The sequence below is a fragment of the Manihot esculenta genome, chromosome 12 (assembly GCF_001659605.2).
Source record: "Manihot esculenta cultivar AM560-2 chromosome 12, M.esculenta_v8, whole genome shotgun sequence".
Taxonomy (NCBI): domain Eukaryota; kingdom Viridiplantae; phylum Streptophyta; class Magnoliopsida; order Malpighiales; family Euphorbiaceae; genus Manihot; species Manihot esculenta.
Window position 1 is genome coordinate 33,319,837 of NC_035172.2, and position 27,915 is coordinate 33,347,751.

The 27,915-nt window shown below is 33.5% G+C and overlaps 3 protein-coding genes across 3 annotated transcripts; all 3 read left to right on the forward strand.

The window, feature by feature from the left end:
- Positions 1 to 804: 804 nt before the first annotated feature.
- On the forward strand, positions 805 to 20,041 carry LOC110627419 (kinesin-like protein KIN-14A). Its single transcript, XM_021773719.2, has 23 exons — positions 805 to 1,197; positions 5,424 to 5,547; positions 5,891 to 5,977; positions 6,123 to 6,293; positions 6,473 to 6,579; positions 7,860 to 7,991; positions 8,150 to 8,328; positions 8,925 to 9,086; positions 9,394 to 9,485; positions 10,363 to 10,514; positions 11,558 to 11,731; positions 12,034 to 12,180; positions 12,609 to 12,797; positions 13,105 to 13,176; positions 14,178 to 14,233; positions 14,312 to 14,531; positions 15,122 to 15,313; positions 15,447 to 15,638; positions 16,005 to 16,355; positions 16,832 to 16,930; positions 18,156 to 18,296; positions 18,376 to 18,534; positions 19,310 to 20,041. The coding sequence occupies exons 1-23, from the start codon at positions 985 to 987 to the stop codon at positions 19,763 to 19,765; spliced, it is 3,867 nt and encodes a 1,288-aa protein (XP_021629411.1). The 5' UTR covers positions 805 to 984; the 3' UTR covers positions 19,766 to 20,041.
- A 3,960-nt stretch (positions 20,042 to 24,001) lies between these two features.
- On the forward strand, positions 24,002 to 26,209 carry LOC110628811. The gene has a single exon (XM_021775620.2). The coding sequence runs from the start codon at positions 24,158 to 24,160 to the stop codon at positions 25,040 to 25,042; it is 885 nt and encodes a 294-aa protein (XP_021631312.1). The 5' UTR covers positions 24,002 to 24,157; the 3' UTR covers positions 25,043 to 26,209.
- Positions 26,210 to 26,403: 194 nt separating this feature from the next.
- On the forward strand, positions 26,404 to 27,431 carry LOC110628812 (transcription factor bHLH131). The gene is made up of 3 exons (XM_021775622.2): positions 26,404 to 26,486; positions 26,560 to 26,805; positions 26,917 to 27,431. The coding sequence occupies exons 1-3, from the start codon at positions 26,469 to 26,471 to the stop codon at positions 27,313 to 27,315; spliced, it is 663 nt and encodes a 220-aa protein (XP_021631314.1). The 5' UTR covers positions 26,404 to 26,468; the 3' UTR covers positions 27,316 to 27,431.
- The last annotated feature ends 484 nt before the right edge of the window (positions 27,432 to 27,915 follow it).

The window sequence follows — 27,915 nt, forward strand, 5'->3', positions numbered from 1 at the left end:
AATATTTTATGAAATAAATGGAGATCAAAATATTAAAAGAGTAACAAATATATTAAAATTTAACAAAAATATAAATAAGAAAAATATACTATATTTCAATTAAAATTCATATACAAATACGATTAATTTAATTAATATTTTAAAAATATTCAACTTATTTAAACAAATAAAAAAGTAATCATAATATGAGAAATAACAAAAAAAAAAATAAATAGAGGGAGTAATACCAAGCAAACACTAATAAAAAAGAAATTTACCTCTTTTTACTCTTTTCATATAAAAAAGTTAATTCACCATAAAAAGAAGATATCATTATCTCCATAATGTTCCCTAGAATTCTAACTCATAATGGGCAATTCTAATTCATCATAAACTCTATGAAGACGAAATCCTAATTTTGATATCTTACAAAAAATATTGAATCATGCCATTGCAATTGATATTAAAGTCATTATCATTACCTTTGCCTTTAAGCTAAAATAAAAAAAATTCCATAATAATATAATTATTTTGTTTGGTAATAACAATAAAAAAAAATCTTAAAACACTTGAACTCTTACATTTTCCCTCCCTTCATCATCCAACCAGAACCTGCCATGCCAAAACTACACGTTTGCCAGCTAAGCATAAAACAAAACAAAACAAAGAACAGTTCTCACGTGCGCCACGGTGTGCAATTACCAAATCCTGATGCCTGAGAGCGAAACGTAAGCAAATACCAAGCGCACATAAACTAGTGTCCCAAAAGCGCAGAGGGTGTACCATTTTCTGAAACGCTACCGTTTCGTCCCTACGGTCCATTTCTCCACCGTTAAATCTCTTTAGAGGGAAAACAATGGCCACACCCAGCAATGCCGAAAAGGAAAGAGAAAAAGAGCTTCAATTAGACGATGATCTATACAGAGCTTAGACATTGAGGGCTATCTTTTCCTCGTCCTTTTCTGGTTGATTTTTGGAGAGAATCTAGAAGAAAGCTAGGGTTTAATGGCGGAGCAGAGGAACAGATGGAACTGGGAGGTGAGTGGATTTGAGCCTAGGAAGTCATCGGCTTCTGTGGAGCCGGAGGAGCATAGAGTGGCTGCACCGCTTGTGCGAAGGTACTCGATCTCTGCGGCTTCGGTTTTGCCGCGAGAGAATTCGGAGTTGTCGAAGCAGGCTTTAGCCTCTAAAGTCCAGCGGTTGAAGGATAAAGTTAAGGTAATTTGGTTTTTGTTTGTTTTACAGTGAATGCATTTGAATTTTTTCGAGCTCATTAGTTTTTAGTTGAGTAATTAGCTGTTCAATGATGGTCATAGTGGCAATGTGGTAAGTTTTGCTCAGAATTTGAGTTACAATGGACTGATGTAAAATTAAGGGGCACTGAGTTGTTATCTGACTGTAGTCTACCAATAATGAATACATTAACATTTCTACTAACACTAACATTAATACGGTCTTTGCTCATTATTCGCTTTCTGCTCTAAGGTCGGTATCCTGATATATAAAGGCACGCAACATACTGTTTTGTGAACCTTGCTCATCTGTTGCTAGAGTTACCAGCAAACAACAAAATGAAATTGTTTTAGAGACCCTTAGAAATATATTTTTAGTGTTTTTAGAATTAATGCTGTTAATAAATAGGTTGCAAATTTTGAGGCAAGTTTAGCTGTCTATACGGGTGCATGCTTGATGCAATAGAGGGCAAAGATACAAATGTGATGGAAGTATCATTTTTTCCCCTTTGTTTTCAATTTTTTCTTTACATCTCTAGTCAGTTTGAATGCAGCGTGCTCTAAAATAGTTCTTTCTCCCTCTCCAGACATCCTCTAAAAGATTTTGCGGATGGAACATAGGGAAGTGGAATGGGAGTTGGGGAGGGCTAATGACGCTTCACTTATAAATAGTCTGCTACTCTACTTTTTCAAAAGGCATATACAGTTTCAGAGCCTTTTATCTTCCCTTCAAACATAAAATTATATTCTGATCTTCTGTGAAAAAAGATGGCTTATGTGTTCACTCTTATAAGAGCAAGCTATGGAATCTGAATAATATATCTTGTATTGCATGTCAATGCATGGAAAATGGTCCAGAAGTTGAAATTGACTTCTGATACAAGATTTTAACTCCTAAGAATTTTTGGCCATAGGAAGCTGCTTGGAGAATCATTCTCTGAATTTTGAAAGTTCGTAATTTACTACTAGTTTGGTGAATTGTGTGTTGGCTGTTTAATGTATTTAACTTGCATTCACATTTTTTGGCTGGATCAGAAAAATGTGGGTTACACATATAAATTATAGTCATGGAAAGGTATCTTTATGGTACAAAAAGAGGGAATAATTGATTCTATCTCACTGCTTTTGACAGCATAAGCTGAACTTGATAGGAGAGCTTTTGAGACGCAAGAAAAAACATGATAGGAGAGCTTTTGAGACAGAAGACTGCCTTTCTTTGCTCTTATACATGATTCAATTATTCGGTAAAATCAAGATATGGTTTTAAATCATGGTTGTGGATAACAGAAACAGGCTTATTATAGCCATGATTAACAGTAACAGCCTGCTGCTATGCAATTTTTTTAAAGAAGGTTTACAAAGTTCAGAACTGAATAGATATTTAAATATATAACTAAAACTAAAACAAACAATTAAATAATAACTATAAGTACATCAAGTAAAAACATTAATCTATGTAACTTAATTTCATGATTATTTATTTTTCTTAAATTTTATCTTACCAAGTCAAAATATATACCTAACGAACGTTACTGAAGTCTTAAATCTTTCTTTCATATTATTTTCTAATTATTTATGGATGCCTAAAAATGATTCCGTAACATAGCTAATAGTTAGAAAAAAAATAAAAATAACCTTTAGACTTGGCAAAATAAAACTTCATACCATAAATTTCATAAACAACCTAATTTAAATCATAATTTTTAATCAATTGAGCCAAAAGCACCAGTAAGAAATACCAACAACTCACTCTTTGCAAAATTTTGAATGTAGAATTGTTGATTTGCTCCCCTTCAGTCAAAATCACCTTATTAATTTTGCAAAGAAATGAAGGATTTCACTTGATTATGGAGAAATTTGAGAGAAAATGGCGAAGTTCCTAAAGAGAAATCGTAGAGAAGCTGAATGAGTAAAGCCAACAGTCTTCTGCAAAAAGAAAAAGAAAAAAAGAAAAGCAAAAGAAAAAAAAGGCCTCCTAGTGATGCCTTACAAGAATAATGGCCTTTATGCAAAGGAGGTTGCGTGATGGTGGCTATTTAAAGGAAAATTAGCCTCCCGTAATCATTATGGCTGATAAATAATGGATTTTTAGAGTTGATATGTAAAACATAAAGGTATGCTGTTCATCCAATATATTTTGTAATGACTACAATCCCAACCTATTGCCACTAGGAATGTTTTGAATGACCAAAAGTGCTCTTTAGAACACAAGTATATGTAGGTGTTCATTCATAGCCTCCTATGCATTGATATATGCATATTAGAGTCCCATAGTAGGTGATGATGACTAGTAATGCCCATCAAAAAATTAGCTGTGGATGGTGAACTGTCATTGTATTTTTATGTGGTTTCTTGTGAGTTTTTCATTTCCTCCTTTTATGATGTTTCAGAAGTGTGGGAAACCATTTCCTTCAAGATGGCTTTGATTTTCTTTTATCTTTGAAAGCATTATTTGTTGCCACTTTCCTTGTAAGCATTGGGAACCAGAAAATGTAAATCGTAGAAGATATTTCCTATGAAACAAATGAAGCCTAACACCAATACCAATGTCATAAAAGTTAAGAGCATCTTAGAAATTTCATAGAATTTAGGTCTAGACATTGCCAGTTTAGTTATATACTAATATAAATGAGGACTTTCGTCGTGATTGGTTTGAAATCTTTGAGAGAAATTTATTTTTGTAATTATGGGTAGCCCTTGGAACCATAGTTGTGAAAAGCTCAAGGCGCAAAGGGGGTTTGGAGCATGGTTTTAAATCGCGGTCGCAACCGCATTCGCGGGTAATGGAAATAGGCTTATAATGGTCATAACGTAATGGTAACGGCCTTCTGCTATGCAAATTTTTTTGAAAAATTTGCAAAGTTAATGAAATTAACAAATATTTAAAGGTGCGATCAAAACTAAGTTATACAACTTAATAATAAATATAAATATATCAAATAAATTCAAAATTTACAATTTTTAAATATCATGCTTGATAATTAACCTCAATTACTATCAGAATGAATGTTTATCAAGTCCTTGAGTAGATCCATTTTGATCTTCTAATAAAAGTTATCGAACATTATAACTTCTAACCATTTTTACTTATACATTCTAAACTAACTTTTTTGCACAATAGATTTTGAAACCACTCTAAGATATAGAGTTCTTGATTCTTGAAGAAGTGAATAGAGGAATCTGCAATCCTTAATAGTCAAGCTTACAAAAATTTAGAAGAAAGTTGAGAAGAGAGCTTGAGAATTGAGGGAAATCTCTTTTTTTTTTTAGTTTTGGCAATTTGGTTTGGAAAAATGAAGTGATAAGGCTGAAAAGAGAGTCTTCAAACCTTCAATTATTCAAACATCACGGGAAGAAGGCTGTCCCAACAAGAAGACAACATTCTCTGTAAATTCCTGCAAAGAAAAGAAAGTAACGGCCATTGAGTTGCAGCCTGTAACGGCCGTTACTCTAATAAAATTTTATTACTGCGCCTTAATAGCCACGGCCTTCTCTAAAACCTATAAATAACGGCCGTTACGTTACGTTATGGCTGTTATTTAAAGCCATGATTTGGAGCCTAGGCGCAAGGCGCAAGGCGCAGGCATGCGTCTAAGCAACTTGAGGCGCAAAAAGGAAAAATAAATAAAAATCTAAAAATTCATTAATATTCAAGTAACATGAACCAAAATGTAATAAAGTTAAGTACCAAACATCAAATGCTGACACTCACAATTCTATAATCACAGTTCACATTCACAATTCTATAACCACAATCACAATGCACATTCATAATCGCAGTTTCACTATTCACAGAATACATTACTTGGTCTCTCTCTACAATCACAATGGCACAATTCACAATACATCAAATACCTAAAGCACAATTCTCATCTGATTAATTAGCATGATAACACAAATGCACAAGTAACATAAAGCTGAAAAAAAAAGAAACAGAACAGATGCAGCAATAGATCTGGTCGACAGCAACATTAGAAAAAAAAAATTGGGCAGCATGCCGGTAGAATTACAACCATAGGGAGAAAAAATGAGAACAAAAAGAGGAACATGCGATGAGAACGAAGAAAAAGAGAAAGAAGAAAAAGAGGAAGGAGGATGATAAACAAACAAAAAAAATAAGAAATAGTTACCTGAAATGGGATTAAGCAGGTATGTAAAATGTTTATGATTATTTATATTGTTAACAAAGAAAATTATATTCACCTTGAACAGGTTGCAAAAGAAGATTACTTGGAGTTGAGGCAAGAAGCAAGTGATCTGCAGGAGTATTCCAATGCAAAACTTGATCGAGTAACACGTTATTTAGGTGTGCTTGCTGAAAAAACTCGCAAGCTAGGTAAGGAATTGAGTTCTTCTGTATAGTGGTATGGCCTATATTAAGGTGTCCTCTTCTGGATAATATTAGTTTTCTATTTGCGAATTGATTTAATGAATTGCATGGTGATTATCTGAGATTAATTTCCCATGCTTATGGGGAATATATTTGATCACTAGGAGAGTTGATATCACATGCTGTGGGTGTTCTTATCTTTGAAAATAGTTAATTTATGAAAAGCATTCAAATACTAAAGTTTTTTGTGCTTCACTTTGTGGCACTATCTTTGCTTCTTTTTTTTTTTCCTCAAGATTTTGTTGTTGGTGGGTTCTGCTGATGGACTTTATCTAAATGTAAATGCCAGATCAAGTTGTCCTTGAAACTGATGCTAGAATATCTCCATTGATTAATGAGAAGAAAAGGCTGTTTAATGACTTATTGACAGCCAAAGGTACTATTCTATTATTTTGCCACTCTCTCTTTCTCATGCATAAACATCCACATGCACACAACATTACCCATTGTGAAATATACTTCTTTGGTCTTAAAGCAATTCTTGTAGTAGTCATTTGGTCAAACCGTATTTCCAATTTCAGGAAACATCAAGGTTTTTTGTCGTGCTAGACCATTATTTGAAGATGAGGGTCCTTCCATTGTTGAATTTCCTGATGATTGCACTATCCGTGTCAATACCGGCGATGATAGCATTGCCAACCCCAAAAAGGATTTTGAATTTGATAAAGTATATGGACCTCATATTGGACAAGGTTTGTTTAGAAATTCTTTGTTCAGTCTAAATAAAGTTTTAATTCATTTATTTCTTACTACTACAAGTTCCACAAAATTTTGGGAACATTGTGGTGCTTGACTTTCATTTATTTACTTGTGCCATTATAGTGGCTTAGCTTCTTGATTAAATATCTTGGCTCTGATGCTTCTTATGCAGCTGAACTGTTTAGTGACGTTCAACCATTTGTGCAATCGGCATTGGATGGTTACAATGTTTCAGTATTTGCTTATGGACAAACTCGCTCTGGAAAGACACACACTATGGTTGTTCTCTCTCTCTACCCCTAAACCCCCCCCCCCCCCCCAACATACCACACGCACACTTAGACGTTGATAGAGTATAGAATCACATAACCAATAGAGAAATGATAAAAGGAATAAGATATAGCAGGATGAAGAGGATTTTATTCAAAAAGTGGAGTAATCGAGTAAGATACAAAATATCTTCCTCACGCCCCAACAGTATACTCACTGCCCCTAAGCTACTCAAGCTGGAAGAAAATACATATTCAAGTCATGCCTCATACTTTTACTCTCTTCTTTTATACAGCTTTTTGAAGTTGCTAATTTGCTATAGTCACATGTTTCCCCGATTACTTGCCAACAGAATTGGGTTGAGTGGAGCAACAACTTCTATTCTTCTACAACCTTCTTGCTTATTCTAGAATAACGACCCAATTTCTATTCTCCCTTTAGGTTCGGTTGAAGAAGGTTTAGGAGCAAGAAAGAGTAAAAAATTTGTGTTTGGTTGCTGTGGGAGTGTTATCTGTTGTTTGAAAGATGGAAAGAGGCTAGAGTTTCTCTTTTGTTGTTTAAAAGCATCTAAAAAGAACCTTGCTTCAGTGAGGAGTTGCCTCTGGCGCCTCTTGCCTGGTGCCTTGGTGATCTGAGGCGGTGCCTCTGTGCAGGGTGCCTCGCCTCGCCTCTCGCTTTTTTTCACCTTTGACAACAATGCTTCCACCAAAATTGGTTTGAGCTAGCCAGTAACTTTCAATTCTTCTATAGCCTTATTACTTCTTCCAGAATACAGCACCAATGCCTTTTCTCCCTTCCTTTAGGTTTGCCGGAAGAAGGTTCTGCAACTTACACCCATAGTTGTGAGGATTATTTATTTTCTTCATGCATGTACATGCATAAGAATATGTTCCTGTGTTACTTTAGTCTTAAAGGTTCTTGAACTCAAAGTTTGGAGGGCCTGCCATGATATCTCTTGGCTGAAACTCTTTTGTTGTTACCTGTAATGTAAAGATAATCTCGAAAAAAATAGAATAGGGAATGATTAAGCTAGAATGATTTGTGGCAGAATGTTCAAATCTGACTTTTCTTCGCGTGCTACATTTTCTCAGCATTTTTTTCTCTAAAAATGAGGGGATTGATTTCTCAAGAAACTTGATGACCTGGATAACATGTTCGTATTGATTCCTTCCAGTTCTGTGGCCTTACTGTGGGCATGGCACTCTTATGCCCTTTAATTATGTGCTTGGCTTTATAGGATTACAGTATATATTTACTGTTGATTCTTTGACATGATTTCACTTTCGCAGGAAGGATCCAGCCATGATCGTGGTCTATATGCTCGTTGTTTTGAGGAGTTGTTTGATTTAGCTAACTCTGATTCGACTTCTACATCTCGATTCAATTTCTCTGTTACTGTTTTTGAGTTGTACAATGAACAGGTTATATGTTGATCTCTTACTGTCATCAGACTTCTTTCGTTTCGTAGTTGAGTTTTCCAGTATTTTGTTTTGAAATAGGGTGTGAATAAAGTAGAAAACTATGATTGAGCATAAACATCTTTAAATGTGCTAACGTTGAACTTTTCATGTTTTCATAGACACGGGATTTACTGTCTGAATCAGAGAGCAGTCTGCAAAAGATCTGCATGGGATCAGCAGAATCTTTTATAGAGCTTGTGCAAGAAAAAGTTGATAACCCTTTAGACTTCTCTAGAGTCTTGAAAGCTGCATTTCAGAGCCGGGGAAATGACACATCAAAGTTCAACGTTTCTCATTTGTATGGCCTAAACTTTTACTTGCAAAGATTCTCTCATTCTCATATGATAATCTGTTATAGGCACTTATCTTTTTAACTAATTGCCCTCTATGAGAAGTATATGACTAATGGCACCTATATATTGATTCTTAGTAATTGCCGTTATAAGTAGAACGGGACACAAAACAGTAAATTTTAATTCCTCCAATTAGCAGTGTAGAATCAAAAGAAATTAAGTCATAATTTGTAACTGTGACAAGACAGCTGATGGTCGCATGTGGGCCTAAATTTATCTAAAATTGAACGTGTTTGTATTTAAGGCTTTTTTATAATTATTTTTAGTAGCCTCTTGTGTCTGAGCACTTGCTGTTCTCAATTGTGAATGAAACATCAAAGTTGCAACCTTAAATTATGTTCATGCATCTCCAGTAAGAGGGAGCCAATTACAATTTACAAGCCTATTTATATTATTAAGACACTATAATTTGCTGCAACAAATTTAGATTTATTTGTGACTATTTGTGATATATTGAAGTAGGTTCCATGTGTGTTGTGGTTTTGTCCTCAAGTACTGATCTCTAACTAATTTATGTGAACTTACTTTGTTCCCTTGTCAGGATCATAACAGTACACATATATTATAACAATTTGATCAGTGGAGAGAACTTGTATAGCAAGCTTTCCCTTGTTGATTTGGCTGGAACTGAAGGTTTAATTACAGAAGATGAAAGTGGGGAGCGTGTGACAGATTTGCTGCATGTGATGAAAGCACTTTCAGCGTATGTCTTATTAGCACTTTTTCTTCATTAAATACTTTCTTGATGAACTTCTCAGTAGTTATTGAACTTATGATCTGGAAATAGAATTTTACATAATCCTATAATTTAAGCTCCAACTTGTTATATAGGACTTCTTTCATTGTTGTGAAGTTTGAGATGGTTGGTGGGCCTGATGGGGTTTATATTATCCGTTTATCTTTCAAATCATAGTAGCTGTAATTCAACATGTAGGACTGTTTTCTGATTTATTCCGGGACTATGGTCTTTCCATTCCATGGTCTTGTTACAATTTATATTGTGTATGTAGGTTGGGAGATGTTTTGTCTTCTTTGACTTCAAGGAAGGATGTTATTCCTTATGAAAATTCAATGCTTACAACATTACTTGCAGACTCCCTAGGTATGATCTTTTCATATTTGAATTAAGTTTTTGTGCATTTTGTTGGTCAAAATTTTTTGGAGAATATAATAAATAGTAGCTTTCTGATTGTACTTTTTCGTGTTACATTTAATAAATGAGTTAAGTTCGAGTGTTGTGTGAATGTGCTGTGAAAGTGTGCGTATGATAGTACCTAACTGCCTCCAATTATACTTGTATTTTTGTAGATTTTCTATACCACCAACAGTGTAAATATCCAATGGTTTGAGGGAAAAATCAAGCTCTTCTTTCTTCCAGTTTTCTCTTTATTCTCTCCCTTTCATCTTCTTTTACATGGTATCCAAGCCATAATGTTTGATTCCTGACCTTGGTCCATTTCTTCCCGCTTTGCTGCCTTTTTTTTTTTTTTTTCCTCTGGGTATCGCAAAGGAAAGGCACCATACCACCAGGCCACCCTATTAATGACACACATTGATTGTCCAAATCTCAGGGACCTCCACAGTGTTAATTTCACTGTGAAATAGAGCCCAACATTTGCGACCCATTTGGGTTGGTTTGACCCGAATCAATTTTCCAGCCTAAATCTCTGTTTTCCCAAGGAGTCACTTCACGCCAGCGTCACTCTCCATTATGATGTTGCATTTGCATGATCTGACTGGGTTCACTTCTCTTTTGTGTTTTATCTGGTGATCAATCTTGAGTATTTTTGCCATTGATTTGTCAGAAGACATTGTTCTGATAATGGTTTTTCAATAACGAAATAAGTTTACAGCTTGTAATTGTTTGTTCTTCCTTTTCTTCTTCGTCTTCTTTTGTTTTTATTTTTAACTTCTATTAATTTTCTTTGCTAACTGAGATTTGTCAATACTTATTGCTTAAAGTATTTTTATTTCTGTAGGTGGAAGCTCAAAGACTTTGATGATACTTAATGTGTGTCCAAATGCTGCAAATTTGTCTGAGACATTATCGTCCCTCAATTTCTGTGCTAGAGCTCGAAATGCTATGCTAAGCCTTGGAAATCGTGATACAATTAAGAAATGGAGAGATGTGGTAAGTTCTTCCTGTTGCTTTCAGATACAGAGGTTATCCTTATGGTTTGCTTACTAACTTTTCCTTTCTGTTACATGTTTTTGCTTTCATTAGCATGTGCCTTCTGCTGCAATGCAAGTCTAGGGAAAAAAAATTCATGGGTGTCAAAGGGGGCTACCTGGATTTTGTAATGAGAATAATAATCTTGAATTACTAGTATATTTGGGACTATATTGATTGTCAGGGTCATTGGATAGATGAAAAGAAAAAAAGAAAGCCGCTCGTTTTTTTTTTTTCTCTTATTTCTTTTCCAATGCATTTCATCATTGATGTGCACCTTTTGGAGAACTATAAAGCAAACTAAAGCCTTTAACTTGAGCTTCACTTAATTGAAAAGAGTGGCATGAGAGGCATAAAAGGACTTGCTAGTTGCTAGGGAATTTTCCAAAAGCATCCAGAGGCCATATCCATCTATCCTTCATAGGAAGAAAATGGAAAAAAAAAATAGAGTTCACCTCAATAAGCCCACTGAAAATTACTTTGTCATTTCCTGCTATTAATTTTCCTGTAAATGAAAATGAAAGTTCTAGGAGAAGATGTTATTGTCAGGGAAAAATATTTGGTAACTGGAGCATCATGCAAAGCCAAAGGTCTATAAAGATGAGCTAAAAGATGAGAAAAATATGCTTGACCACAAAAGGCATCTTGTGATAAACAAATACAGCCAATTGTGTGTTTAACATGAGGAAAGAAAAATAAAGACACCCGAGATATGATTGTCCATGGGTCACTGGTAACAACAACATTTCCTCTCACCCTTTCATACCCATTCTATAATCTGGGCTTTTCCTTTATTTGTTTTTTTGAATATTATTTTGACCTTTTGGTTGGAAATATACATGTTGAGTCTGCATAATACTTCAGTATGCCATCATTGAAAAAAGTGCTTAACCATGAAAGAAGTGCTGCATAAAGGGCATAATTTGAAAGTTATATATTAGCACTTGATGGATGTAGCATTATTGTGAAACATACCAATTCTGTAATTTGTGATGGTTATGTAGGCAAATGATGCAAGGAAGGAGTTATATGAAAAGGAGAAGGAAATCCAGGATCTGAGACAAGAGGTTTTGGGACTAAAGCAAGCACTTAAAGAGGCAAATGATCAATGCGTGCTACTATACAATGAAGTTCAGAAGGCGTGGAAAGTTTCATTCACATTGCAATCGGATTTAAAGGTTTTGTAACTAGATGATTTTGGTATATTTTCCAATTCTATAATGTGGATATGCTACATTGCTGCTTGGCATTTTGGCTTTGATTTTCATATTGCAAAATGCTATTTTAGGTTATTTCTCTATTTCTGTTTTTGCTGAAAAACTTGGTTCTATTATTTTCGGGTTGGGGGGAGAGGTGTTGCTCATTTTTAGGTCCCATGCTCCCTTCACCACTCTCAAACTCTATCTTATAGTTAGTGGAGTTGCCAGTTTAGTTAAGCATGTCACTGAGCTCTTCCATTTCTATTTTTTGATGGATGCAGTCTGAGAATATCATGCTTGTGGACAAACATAAGATAGAAAAGGAACAAAATGCTCAGCTCAGAAATCAGGTAGCTCAACTGTTACAGATGGAACAGGAGCAGAAAATGCAGATGATGCAACGAGATTCCACAATTGAGACATTGGAGGTTGGTGTTGTTCCAATTTTTCTTTTATATCCACAGGTGCATATTGCTAGAATTAACATGTTTCATTATGAAAGTTTTCTGTACGCATTTGGAATAATTGTTTAAGTTACTGCATCATGCTACTTGCACAGTGATTGATATGTGAGGTTTATGTGTTGTTTCCCTTGTTTGAAGAGCAACCTTAGCTTGTTTTTCATATACATGTTTCTAGTTGTCTTTTGAGTTTTATTGGAATTGGAGGATTCCTTGTCCTCCAGATGCAGTCCTCTTGATAAAGTTCTTTGCGTTTGTGCTCTATTTCCAATTCTTAGTGACAATAGAGCTCATTCAAGCTTATGAAAAAAATGTATAATAATTGTTTCTGTTCTTCTAGTCAAATTCTGTTCTACAGTTTTATGCGATGGTATAAGCTTTTACTTCTGATGTAGGCTAAAATTAAAAGCATGGAGTCACAACTCAGCAAAGCACTTCATTCTAATGAAGCTAGTTCAAAGTTTGGCTCAGAGTCTGGGCCTGGAGTTTCATCAATTTCCAAAGCAACCACAGATGGCATGGATTCTTCATCAGTAACCAAGAAACTTGAAGAAGAACTGAAGAAACGTGATGCGCTTATTGAGGTCTGCTACACTTTTCAAAACTGCTTGCAGGGTTATGATGATTGATTAAAACATATTGAAAACTGGAAATCATACATAAACATTGACCTGAATGATAGTGGGAAGTTATAGGCAGTGCATATTCATAGGCATCCTTGCATGAAGGGGAGTAAAGAAAATATTGAGGGGCTTGTGTCCCTCTAATAAAACAAAGACCTGGTATTTTGGTCATCCTGAACCCAATTTTCTCAATCCGGCTCCTACCTTTATATACTTGTTTCCTTGATATAGCTTACTTCTTACTGGATCATTACCATGTTTTGTGCAGAGATTGCATGAAGAAAATGAGAAATTGTTTGATAGATTAACGGAGAAAGCATCTTTAGGTGGATCTCCTCAGGTATTTTCTTCCTTACATGATATCAATAAAAATATTTTAACGGCATTTTATTTTTGTGGGTACCATATCCAATCATTTACATGTCATAGGTATATATATAATTTTGTTTTCTCAACTCGATACTCTGCCTAGCTGTGACATTCTCATGTGTTTGTTTGTTGAATCCATCATGTTCCTGGATTTCTAAAGAATTATTGATAGTGAATCGATTGATTTTTGAAGGCCCTGGGGTTAAAGATATTTTATTTTACTGGTCATGTCATGATATATACTTATAGGGCAGGTTTAAAGAACTTCACACCAACCACTTATCATCCATGTAAAGGGTAAACATGATAGTTTGCTAATTCTAATTAGCTGAAATGAAATTTCGTGCAAAATGTTGCATTCTCTTTTCTGGTGCTAGAATAAAGAGTTTTCAATTTTTTTTATGTTTATTATGCTTGTAGGCAGATAGACATTTATGCAAATGTATTGACCAAATTCATAATTTACTTTCTCACCTTATCGCTCCAAGTCACTTTGCCTCTTCAATTTTATATTTATCCCATTTACCTCTTCAACTTTTAAATTTTAGAATAACTTAATCCTTGCGCTCTCATTCCCAGTTATTCCACAATTGGAAGTTGAAAGGGTGACATGCACTCACTCTCACATTGCAAGGCTTTAGTTATTCACAATTTGAAATTGAAGGTGTAAATAGGATGGAGATAAGTTGAGGGAGTAAAATGACTTTTTTTTAAGTGAAAAAGTTAAGAGGGCAAATAGTGCATTCAGCCCAATATATTTTAGGGTCAGGTTGTCAAAGGTAGGTGTTATGGCTCTGCTGATGGCAGCTTCTATATGTACACTTTGGTGCTTCCCAACCTTTATTATGTGAATTATTTTCATCCTGTGGGGCTACTGTGCCTGGTGGGTTAGTATCAGTTTACTTGAGGTGAGGTTCTTCTAATGTCCATTGTGTAGTTCTGCATTTCTAATGTTGTTATGTTCTTTGACAGATGTCAAGTCCATTCTCCATAGGAACAATAAATTCTCAGTCTCGGGACATGGGAAGGTACTTTTCCTTTTATACACAAGTACAGTCATTATTTATGTTTTGTGTTCTTCATATCTTTGTATCTATATTGTACAGGAATGATAGCAACAATAAAGGGCGGTCTATGGATGCTATTGCTTCACCACTGGTATCAGATAGAAGTGATGGCACAGTTGCTTTGGTAAAATCAGGATCTGAAAAAGTTAAATCAACACCAGCCGGAGAATATCTTACGGCTGCTCTAAATGACTTTGATCCTGAACAATATGACGGCCTTGCAGCCATTTCAGATGGAGCAAACAAGCTCTTAATGCTGGTACACATTTTTTGTTGCTCTATTAGGACAAAAACTTTGCAGTCTTACTCTGGTTTTTATGCTGTTTTGCAAAGGTTTGTAGTGGTTATATAATGTTAATAATTTTAAAATATCCAATTTTTTACTAAGTTATGGACAAGGATAGAGAAATCTAGATTTATAGTAGTGTTACTATCACCAAAAAAGTTAACATTTTCAATTTTCCTTATCTTTGTTAATCTTTTATTTCAAAAACAATTATTGGAAATTCCAAATACTCGAAGCTTATGATTTATTGGTGCCTTCCCCCCCACCCCCACCCCTTCCCCTGTTTTCTTTTTTCTGGTGAGTTACATTGATGCTTTATGTCTATTCTATGCTACAACTGGTTGCTCAGGGTAAATCATTGCTTTATATCTGTCCAGTTGAGCTGGCCGATTGGGCTGTGCATGAACATTTTTAAAATGCACTTGCAATTAAATCTTTTTAGTGCTCTGGCTGAAAATTTTCCATTGGATAATCTTTTGTTTTCCTCTTGATAAAGTAACAACTTTGTGTTTATCCCAAACTCCTCCCGTGTCTTCTTCGGATGGTAATTGCTAATATTGCAGGTTCTGGCAGCAGTCATTAAAGCAGGTGCTTCTAGAGAGCATGAAATTCTTGCTGAAATTAGGGATGCTGTATTCTCTTTTATCCGGAAAATGGAACCCAAAAGGGTGATGGATACCATGCTTGTTTCCCGGGTCAGAATTTTGTATATACGATCTTTACTTGCTAGGTCCCCAGAATTGCAGTCCATCAAGGTAAAAAACATTGGATGTTGGCCTTATGTTTTTTTTTTTTTTTTTGTGCAGCTTATATGGCTATACCGTAATGCTGTCATTTTTATCTTCATGACCACTATATGGATATGCATTTTACTGCTTCACTTTGCAGGTTTCTCCTGTTGAGTGCTTTTTAGAAAAAGCCAATACTGGACGAAGTAGAAGTTCCAGCCGAGGTAACAGTCCTGGAAGATCCCCTGTACGTTATGCAGATGAACAGATCCATGGGTTTAAAGTGAACATAAAACCAGAAAAGAAGTCTAAGTTATCATCAGTTGTCATGAGAATGCGAGGAATAGATCAGGTAGCGATCATCATTTTGACTATTTGCTATTTTATGTTGTTCCAAGAGCTCTATAGATAGCTCCTGCCACCTCTAATGAACAGTCAAATGTATTTGCTAAAATGTACAGGACAATCCGACTTAACAGAATAAAGACATATGAAAAAGGTGCAGTTTTTGGTTTTGAATGGGCAGGAGGGAGTTTACTTTAGACATGTCCACTTTTCTGTCTCATGATGTAATGAAAACTTTGTTTTGGAGCCACTTGATGTTTCTCATGGTCTTGTAAATTCTCGTTTCATATTATAGAGAGGAAAAAACCTTTGTATGGCATTTCTTTATTTTGAAAATGCTCCGACTCTCAGAATCCTATTATCATATTTCCAGGATACATGGAGGCAACAGGTTACTGGTGGGAAACTACGGGAAATACAAGAGGAGGCAAAAAGCTTTGCAATTGGAAATAAATCTCTTGCTGCTCTTTTTGTTCATACTCCAGCTGGTGAGCTGCAGCGGCAAATTAGGTCCTGGCTTGCAGAAAGTTTTGAATTTCTTTCTGTTACAGGAGATGATGCATCAGGGGGGAGCACTGGCCAGTTAGAACTTCTTTCAACTGCAATTATGGATGGCTGGATGGCTGGACTTGGGGCTGCACTGCCCCCCAACACAGATGCCCTTGGGCAACTTTTGTCTGAGTATGCAAAGCGGGTCTACAGTTCCCAATTGCAACACTTAAAGGTATGCATATGAGCATGCTATTGTGGCTAAATATGGACTATGGATGTGTGAGAACTGAACTTGGTAATAACCTTCTGTTGGTTGTTGTCAGCTTTCACTCGCATCTGAATAAATTTAGATAGCAGTTCCTTCCCTTTTGTATAGATTTTGTCATATTTGATAACCTTCTATGTGGGGTCATTTCTAGTTAATGTTCCACCGGTGCAATTCTGGTTACTTTTTGTTTCATCAACCAAATACCTTTTTTTAAAGCATCGTCCTTCTATAGAGGCTCTTGGTGAAAAGCATTGGAAATTCTGATTAAAGTGTGAGAATGCCTGTCGCTGGATAAACTTTGCAAAGTACATTTTTTTATATGATTATCTTATAAGGAAGTACTTAGTTCAGAGATTTGTTTTTTCCAAGAGGAATTTACTGATGCCAGTTTATCAACTGTAAGCTTCATTAGGTATTTCTAATGTTTCATTTTTAATCAGGACATTGCTGGCACCTTATCAACTGAGGTAGCAGAAGATGCTACACAAGTGGCGAAACTTCGTTCGGCTCTTGAGTCTGTTGATCACAAAAGAAGAAAGGTAAAATTCGTTGCCTGCTTACATTAATATCTTAGAGTTAGCTTTCTTCATAAAACTTTAAACAATTACTAGACTGTGTTTCATAATCAAGGATAATACTTGTACACATTAAGAGGCATACCTTTTGATATTTGTTATTAATTCAACTGTTGATATAGTTTTGGATGTTTCTTTATGTATTTCTGGAGTAACTAGAAAGTCTGTATATGAAACATTGACTACGAATTCAATAGCCAAAACACAGAAGTTCATTTTTCTAACTGACATTTAACTAGGCTAACTCACCATAAATTTCTAATCGAATACTTGCTTCTCTGTGCAATTTGAAATGCAAAGAGAAAAATCAGATTGCGAGATGTTTTTTTTTTGGGGGAGTGGGGGTTGGGGGAGGGAGGCAAATGAATGAAGATGATTATAATGAAACCTTAATAGAAGGGGAAGGGGTAGGAGGTGTTGGAGAAGAAGGGGCTATAACTCTGGGTCCCAGCTGGGAATAGTTAGTTGGTCTATCTTTGATGGTGATGGTTATTAAGGAGAGTGAGAGGTTCACATGTATTGGAATAATTTCAAGCGAATACATGTCTTCTCTTGCTTCCCCCCTCTCTAGAATTTCTTTCTGGTGCATGGTAAGGTTTGTATTAGAAGCAGCTGTTGTCCCCACTATCTTTACCAAAGTCAAAGAATTGGCAACAGTGAACACTGATGGCAATTTGGAATTGAATGTTTTATTATGAAGTCTGAATTCTCATTTCTGTCTTGGGAGACTATTTTCCCAGAAATTTGTCATGTTTTTTTTTTTTTTTTTGTTTCAAGCTTTATAATTTTATTTTTAGAAATTGGTATTAAGATATATTTTTTCCCTGAAGAAATAATGTTGGCATTTGGGATAAAAAAATCTCTCTCTCTCTGGACCTGGATTATGGATGCACTGTTCCTCTCAATTGCCTGTTTCTGGAATCCTGGGTATTAAAATTATATTATTTGAAGTAAGAATTGAGAATAAATTCACAGAAGGTTGCTAAGCCAGCTATAGACTATGGATATAGAGGCAATGAATTCTATCTTTTCCCCTTTTTTTTCCACATAGTAAAGAATATTTGCATGAAGTATATTTTTTGCTGTAACCTTGTTTTGGCCTATGTTGCTCTGCTGTATTTTGTCCTTAGATATAAAGATTTTCATCTTGTCTCATTTTGTTTTATTTCTTTTTTTATTATTTTTCTAGCTTTTGCAGCAAATGAGAAGTGATGTAGCCTTGTTAACATTGGATGATGGTGGTTCACCTATTCATAATCCTTCTACTGCTGTTGAGGATGCACGACTAGCATCTCTCATTTCTCTTGATGGCATATTGAAGCAAGTCAAGGTTTTCCTCTATTATCCTGTCTTTTTATATATGATCATCTGGTTGAAGACAGACGATGATGTTATTACTGTTTGAACAGGATATATTGAGACAATCCTCTGTAAACGCCTTGAGTAAAACTAAAAAGAAAGCTCTGCTTAGTTCTCTAGATGAACTTGCGGAACGGATGCCTTCCCTTCTTGAAATTGATCATCCATGTGCACAGAGGCAAATTGCAGATGCTCGTCATGTGGTTGAGGTATAAATATATACATTATGGTTATTCTTTTACGGATGCAAGTTTTTCTTAATACATGATTCCCTTTTTTGGGCCTCAGACAGGGGGAATGTGGCAATTTTGTCTTTGGTAGACTTAGCCATGTTTGGGGTAAACTTAAATTGAGAAACTTATTTACAATGAATTGATGGCGATAAAATGTGCAAGGATACTTGCAGTTTGATATAAATCACATTTTCATTTCAATTTTAGATCCTAATCATTTCAATTCCACCCTTTGTTTCAGAATTCAAATCGAACTTCATTGAGCAACCTACAAGACCATATGCGTGTTGAATTATAATTTTCCTTACAAAATTGCTGTGACAAGTAATTGTCAAACACAGAGAATAAGATGAAAGTGAACCGAGTTTTATTTTTCAGAAATCTCAGATTAGTAAATTTATGTCTGAAGTAACTGCAAGTGCTGGGAAAATATAATATTAAACTAAAATTACTCATGCACTTTGTATAGTGGAATAGGCTTATGCTGCACACAACAAGGTAAGGTCGGGAAAAAAAAGGAAACTAATTCATTTACTTTGACAGAACAAACTTATCTTGTAGTGGCAATTTTTGATTTAATGCTTAATTTTCCAAATTCAAGATTGAAGAAAAATAATTTTCAGCATCGGGATTCCAAAATGCACTTTCGAATTTAAGTTTGATTCCCCCTCTCTTTCTCTCTGTGTTAGCAATTGATTGCAAGTAATTTATTTTCCTTGCCTAATTTTTGGTTTTTTGTATGTTGCTGCAGTTGATTCCTGAAGAAGATGACCACCTTCATGAGTCGGTACATAATAGAAAATCTTCTTTAGATTTGGGGACTGGTAATGAAACTGATGTGGCACAGTGGAATGTTCTGCAATTCAACACGGGCTCCACAACACCATTTATCATCAAGTGTGGAGCAAACTCAGATTCTGAATTGGTTATCAAAGCCGATGCCCGGGTTCAAGAACCTAAAGGAGGTGAAATTGTAAGAGTTGTTCCAAGGCCACCTGTATTAGAAAATAAGAGCTTGGAGGAAATGAAACAAGTATTCTCCCAACTTCCTGAGGCACTAAGCTTGCTCGCCTTAGCAAGGACCGCAGACGGTACTCGAGCTCGGTATTCTAGACTGTACAGAACCTTGGCCATGAAAGTTCCATCATTGAGGGACCTAGTTGGTGAGCTTGAGAAGGGGGGAGTATTGAAAGATGTGAAATCATGAATCCATAGTGTTTTCAGGAGTCACTGTGTGCCTTCTAGTTCTGGTGTGATTTATTGTGGTTGGCCGAATTCATAAAATTTGTTTGTTTTTGGTGGGAAGGGGGTTTAGAGGAAGAAGGGCTGTCTGTTGAAAGAAATTGTTTTGTAGTTAATTATGGGAGAAGGAAATCTTTGTATTTTGATACTTGTAGTGCATATGCAATGTATTGTATCACACGTATGCTTCGAAATTGTTGTTGATATAATTTAGCAATTTTGTGTTATTTAATTTATTTAATTACACTTTTTTTTTTCCGGTGGAAAGTAAAAGAAACCCTAGTTACTGGCCTTACCACTGCTTCAGTGTATTTCTTGAAATTCACTTTTATATGCGTAGAAACGTTGCCTGAGATTCTCCGGCAAACGTAGCCATTCAGCCAATTTTGACGCTACCCTCCAATTATAGAACTTAAAAAGGAATATTCACTTGTAGCAGTTTTCTGAAAATGTTTTAAAGTGTATACCTGATATTTTAACTGAAGAATTGAAAATTTAAATTTTAAGTTTTTTAAAATTTAATAATTAGGTTATTTTTTTACTGTTTTCTTTCATAATAAATATCTTGTTTTTGAAATGAAAACTACTTGTTTATAATCAAAATTACATTATTCTTTCCATACCCAAAATTGAAAAACTATAAGCAAAATATTTTTTTGCAATAGTAAAATTAATTATATTATTATAAAATAAATAAAAATAATACCTAATAAAAGATTTTAAAAATAAAATAAATTGTGTAATATCTTATTTTTAATTGTGAAAATATAAGTGAAATAATAACATAATTTTTTTTTTGGATTATAAGTAAAATGTCCCAAGTGTTTACTTACAACATTTTAAAAAGAAATCAATAACTGCCTCCCCGGCGAGTTTTTGAAAGATTGATTGGAAAGCTAATAATAATATTTCCATTCCTCACATAACACATTAACTAAATTCACCTTTTTGGAGAGATTTCTTTATCACAAGATTTACATGCCACGATTTTTCAATCATTTATTTTTTCATTATTCGTTTTCGTCACATATATGTAAGCTAATTAATTACTTTTAGTTTTCAGCAGTTTTTTATTTAAAAAAACAATCATATTAAATTTACAACGCATTTTTCTTTTTTAACCATTATTTCCCTTTGAAGGAAAATAATAATAAGTTTTTTTACCATTTCAAAATTACAAAAATAATAATTTATTATTAAAACTTAATATTTTAATATGTATTTGAATTTAAATATAAAATTGTAGATTTATTTAATTTAACAAATTAAAATGAAATTATTCTACTTAATAAAAAGTAAATCACCGGTGCAATGCAATACTTTGAAATTTAATTTGTAATATAAAATTTATTTAATTTCATTTTAATACTCATAATAATGTTGATTTAGAAAAGGCTGAATAAAATTTTTTATATATGCATTCACAAGCTTAATCTGATAGTAAATATCGCTAAATAAATCTGAAAAATCTCAATTCTAATTTTAAAGTATTTAATTTCCAAATCTCATTTAAAAAAAAAAAAAAGAAAAATCATGTACATACAGATATGCCGCACGTATTCTCCGTGTGATTTATGGCATAAAGATTCGCGAAACTTTAAGAATTATATATATATATATATATATATATATAAAGATAATAAAAAAGAACAAGTAATAACAAAAATAAATACATGCTGAGTTTTTTTTTTTTTAAATTGAGTTAATTATTTTATACTCATCATATTAAATATTTATATAAATTATTATTCATATAATATATTTTAATTAATTATATCCAAATCAATATAAAATATTTAATTTCGTAATTAAAATTCATTTCCATATGAAATTATATTTATATTAAGTTCATTTATTGACATGTATATATTACTTCTACCTTAAAAAATTTTAAAAAAAATATTTAAGATTAATATGATAAATTTTTAATCAATTTAGATAAATTTTTCTCAATTTCTTTTTTCATTCTATACATTTTTTAAATTAAAATTTTGCATCCAACAATTTTATATCTATTAAATTTTAGTATTAAGATAAAATTTCTAACTATTTATACTATTAAATTGATTAATTTGATATTCTATTATAGTTAGAGACAGCATAAAATAATTTAAATTTTAAATTAATTCATAATTTAATTTATAAAATGTATAAACGGTACGATAAACAAAAAATTAATAATTTTTTAATAATTAAAAGAGGATTAAGGAGAGAAATGGTTTGAGATTCAAAGAATAGAGAGAAGAAAGGTAAACGAGTAAGATAAATTAATATATTTTATAAAAAAATATTAAGATATTTTCATTATTATTATTATTATTATTATTATTATTATTATTATTATGTGTTCAAAGCTGGATTTTACCACCCTATTTGAGGTCTGTTCTATGATTAAAACCCTTTATTTGAAGGCCCCTTAAACCTTTCAAATGAACCAGATTCAACTTATTCATCTCTAAGATCGGAATCCCCCTAAAACCTTTCAATCGGGTTGGTTTAGTCATTTCGGCCCTAAGATCAGACTTTTCCTGGGTTTCAGTCCTAATCTCACCAACTGGTCCAGCCTGAAGGAGAAAAGGTAGCCGGCCCATTCGCCCAATGGATCCATCCGCATGCGTGCCAGGGAGAAATTAAATAACTGTTACGCATGGAGCAGAGATCTGATATTCTCGTACGTCAATATTTGTATGATAGAGACAGGTAGCCCAATGGCAATAAGGCCTTTACACGTCACTAGAAGATAATGGAAAAGAATAAAATGAGAAAAACATTCTCCTCTCCTTTAGGATTAAGTTCACTCGACCCTTGTAAAACTTTATTTTTTCTGTTAATATGTAAATTAATAATTTTTAGATTTAAAATTTTTTTTTAATGAAACATTCTTTTATTAATCAAACACTGGAAAAAGTTTAATCAAATCATATTCATACTAAACCATAAATTTTAAAATAATTTATTAATAAATTTATATATTTTCCAAATTTATTACATATGCCAATGAAAAGGATAAATAAAATTGGAAAGAAAAAGTTTTTTTTTTTATAAATACCATTATATTATAATTCTTCATTTTAAATATTAGAAAAAAATTAAATTAAATATTTAAATTTTATAAATATTTTTTAATCTACAATTATTTAAAAATGACATATTAATATAACTTTTAAAGCATAAACTATACTTAAATTTATTATAAATAATAAAAAAATAGAGATCTTAGAGCAATTAACAATTTTCTTTTGTGCAACAGAAATTAAAAAAAAAAAGATTAATGTTAGAAATATACAATACATAAGATAATTGATAAGGAGAGAATCATAATTCATAAAATTGTAAATTTCAAAATTTGTAATAAATGCAGTAGGAAGAATATAGATTGTGAGATAAGATTTGAGTAGCTGAAATTTAAAACAAAATTAATTTTTTAGACATAAAAATTTCTATTGATTCAATCAAAATGAAGAAAAATAATGTCAAAATTCAAAATTTGTAAAATTAAAACAAAAATTAAAGAATCCAATATATTTTCTTAAAAAATTGAAGAGTATGTATATATTATATTTTTATTAAAATGAAAAAAATATGAAATTTAAAAATTTAGAAAAAATAAAAAAAATCTAATACTAAATTAAGAGAGCTCATATAAGAAAGACTCTCCTTAATATATGTACATATAGATTAAAAATTGATTTTTTTTAAAAAATAGAGATTAAAAATTAAAATGGTATAACTTAATACCTCTTAAATTTATTTAAATAAACTTACCATCAGTTAAGTATATAAAATGATTTTATTATTAATTTAATTAAATAAAAATTTAATATATTTAAATATAGTAAATTAAATTTTTATATATATATTTTTTCAAAATACAACTTAGTTAAATTATTATTTGCTTAATATAGCTTTATTAAATTTAAATTTATTAAATATGTATTTTCTCTTCCCAAATATAAATATATTGATAAATATTTTAACTTTTTTTATAGGTAAATGCTGGAGTATTTTTCTTTTGTAAAATTTTTGGAAAGAGTTATATTATGAATTATTTTAGCTGTATTTGCTTTATGTGTTTAAAATTTTTAGTGGTTTATTTTTAATATGTTTTAAAATAGGAAATTTTTATTAGAAAAAAAAAAAGAAAAAACAAAACCCTAAAAAATAAATTCTCTTCTTGTATTTGAGTACTGCCTGGTTTTATCAACTTTTCTTATTCCACCCTGCTCAAAACCTCACAACAGTAACGGTCTTCGCCTGTTGAGTTCTCTCTGCTAGAATCCGGCCCATATACAATTTCCAGATCCCCCATTGTGTTTCCGTTCAGGAAACGCCATAAAGGCAGCTCCTTTACTGCAAGATGTATGCGAAAGCGAAGTTGTTTTCATCAACATCTGTGTTTTTGGACTCACATGAGAAAACCCATGATCACAACGGGCTGAAAAACACTAGAGATAAACCACAGATGAATGGGAAAAAGAGTTTTTGGACTGTGTGTCCGTACTGTTACTACTTGTATGAGTATGATGGGGTTTATGAGGAGTGTTGTTTGAGGTGTCAAAACTGTAGGAGACCCTTTCATGGGGTCGCAGTGCCACCGCCACCGGTGGGTATGGTGGTGGAAGGGAAGGAGCAATATTATTGTGGGGTTGGCTGTTTCCCGTTAAGGTACGATTTTGAAAGTTGCTTGGGTGGCAAGAAAGGGGAAAGTGGTGACGGTGAATCTTGCTTGGGTGAGAAGAAAGAAGATGGTGAGGGATTAAAAAAAGTTACAGAGGATGTGGTGGAAATTTCTGACGATAGTGATGGTGATTTTGACAATCAAGAGGTGGGAGCAGGAGAGATGGTGAAGAATGGGGAAACTAAAGGTGTGGGCTTAGGAGAGATGGTGAAGAACGGGCTTGAGAGCGTCCATGGGAGTGTGAGAGCTGGTGAAGCAGGATCTGTGATGCGGGGGAGTAGGAGAACTGAGATAAAGAAAGATGGGATGAGGGTGATGAGAGTGAAGACGGTGGCAAGGAACACGAAGAAGCTCTTGGGAACGGGGAAGAAAAATATGAATCTGAAATCAAAAGGGAATCTGGAAACACGACGAGAGGATAGGGGCGCTGAATTTGGAGAAGGGGCCGGAGAAAATCGGACAGAAAGTGGAGACAAAAATATATTTGGGGAGGGATATTTTGATTCCTTCGATGACTTGGAGTTGTTTCTGGGAGAGAAGGATTTCTTTGTTGGTTGTGATTAATGCATCTTGATGGCGGAAACAGCAAAGATAATCTCTGTGGAGTTGTTAGGAAAATCAACTTTTGTCTATACAGTTACAGCATATGTATGAAACAACAATGGAGCTATGAAGTTTGGAAAAATTGGCTGAATATTTTCATAGTTGGAAAGAGAAATCAATTATAAAATCAGGGCTATCTTTATTTCTCCATAACGTGATTTGGTCGGAAAGAGACAAGTTATGCAATAGTTATTGACCTTTCTGCTTTTTAACTTTTATACATAACAAAGAAGTAGAGGAAAATTCTTACTTTTGTTCTTTGACTAAAATTTTCAGTCATTGACATCTCAAGAGAAAAAGAAAAAGATCTATGGAATTGGATGATTGAGTATAACTATTTGGGTTCTCGATTAAGTTCATATCCTGAAAGTTTTATATGAAAAGTAGTTGGATAATTCAGTTCGCCATAGATGTATGATATCTGCTTCTTTTCCAATGATAATGTCTGCATCTCTAGTGTTATGATTTGTTTCTATTATGAATGGCAATGATGATGAAGTGGATATTTCTTTTTTGGCACTTGCTTTTCTAGAATTATGATCTTAAAGATGTATATTATAAATTATGACAACCATAGGTGACTGCAATTTAATCAAGTAGCAAAGGCGCGAGATGCTAGTAGAAGCTGTATGTTTTTCAATTCTTTAGGTTGCAGAATTCTCTGTTTCACTCATGTATCTTATTTAGAAGTAATGTTGGCCAGAAAGCTCTAGAGCGCAATTGAAAATTTGCAGCCGTTGGAATGAACATGCTAAGCTCTCAACTATTTATTTCCATGTAGTGTTCTTTGTCTTGTATGAGAAATGGTGATTGACTAGGCCAGGCTTTGATCCAAGAGTGCTCGAGTGCTTGTTCCATACACTAAAGCCTCCTGTTAACTTAAGCTTACTGTCAAATGTGGGAATGTTTTCTGTGTATTTTTCATCTACTGGCCAATTGTTCTGTGCTTTGTGATATAAAGCTGAACGCATTGTAAAGAATATTTTCCTGACATATTTTTCAGAATGAAATTTTGTTGATGATACTTGTTAGAAATAAGCCTTAGACCTTCACAGACATAGGATGCTACATAAAGGGGATACAAGAAAACGTTGATAATTCATTCAGATAACAAGATCTTGGTGAAGATATTATTTATGCAGGATCTGATTTGGAGATTGTGTTATTTACTAAATTTGATTTGTAATCCTCCTCACTTTAATTTGCTTAAGCCTTGTAATTATTCCACATTAATTACCATTTAATCACCTCTATCTTTTTAATGAAGAGAAAACTTCCTGTGAGTGGCAGAGTTGTGTTTCCCCTATAATTTACAGCAACAGGTACCATTTCATCACATCTTTCTATTGGAACAGCATTCTCAGGGGGTCAAATTTGCATTATCTCCATGGTTTTTTGGCAAGAGGTATCTGTCTTTCTATGTTTCTGCAAATGATATCTTTACTCTGCTTAAAATAGTTTGCTTCTTTGTTCCACAGATGCATGATATGCAACCGATGTCAAGACTCTATGATTCTGGAACATGTTCAAAGAAATATAACTTTCATTCAGCAGCAAACTTCATGGATGTACTAAGCTATAAAAAGTTATTAGCCACATCCAAGTCCAAGGAAGATACCAAAGTAATATCTGCTCAGAAACACAAGGAAGCTGAGAGGAAACGACGAATTCGAATCAATGATCAGTATGCCAATCTGCGAACTGTCCTTCCAAATTTAATAAAAGTACGTAAAGCACTTCACTTGGAGGATAATCAACAAACAATCCATTTTTTTTCTAGATTTGGTTAGCATGAATGCCTGCTGTTATGGTAACACAATTGTTCTAAATCACAGAGGAACAAAGCATCGGTGCTTGCAGAGACAATCCAGCGAGTGAAAGAGCTGGAGAACACTGTATCAGAATTGAAAAAAATATATGGTATTGGCAGTTTGGATTGTGTATTTTCTGATGGAGCAGACATGTTGAGAGTAGAGCAAAGCAAGTGGCAAGGAGAAAAGCTTGTGAAGGTAATGTTCAGCTGCGAGGATAAAAAGAAGCTAATGTCAGAGATTGCAAGAGCTGTGAGGTCAGTGAAAGGGAAGCTGGTGAGAGCAGAGATAGCTACAATGTGCGGGTGGGCTGAGTGTGTTCTGTGGGTGCAAGGACTCAATGGCAATCAACAAATGGAGATACTAAGGACGGCTTTGGATGCTGTTATAGAGCCTAGAATGCTAAATAACAAGCCCCATTAATAAAAAGAAAAAAAACATTTATAATATAACTGTTGTATGTGCAACTGTTGCTGTACATGGCCTACAGTTCAACGGCTCACATTCCCTCCACTGCCATCAACGCCTGCACTACTTAAGACCGCCATTGCCAATGCCTGTTTATAATTTTTTTATGTTGTTCATTGAAGGATGAATATAAATAAAGAAAACATAATAGAAAATCTTAATAAAATATAAATCTTAACAACTATATCTAATAAATTAAATCTAGATTTTATCATGTTTTAGATATTGAGTTATTCTCCTAAAATTTCTTAACATCCTTATAAAAGTAAAATATGAACAAGTGACTTATGGGTCAATCTTGAGATTTTCTTAACTGATTAATTACTTCTATTACAACTTCAACTTGGTATCGATTTTTTTTTTTAATATCAAGAAATCCTTTTCATAATTGGCAAAGATAAATAATATTTTCATAATATTTTTAATTTATGGTGTTAAATCTTTTAATTTTAATCTAATTAAGAACTCAAGTTAATTTTAGAATAACACGATAATAACGTATTTATCCTAGCTGGATATCCCACCAGAATCACAAGTCTAATAAATATAATTGAA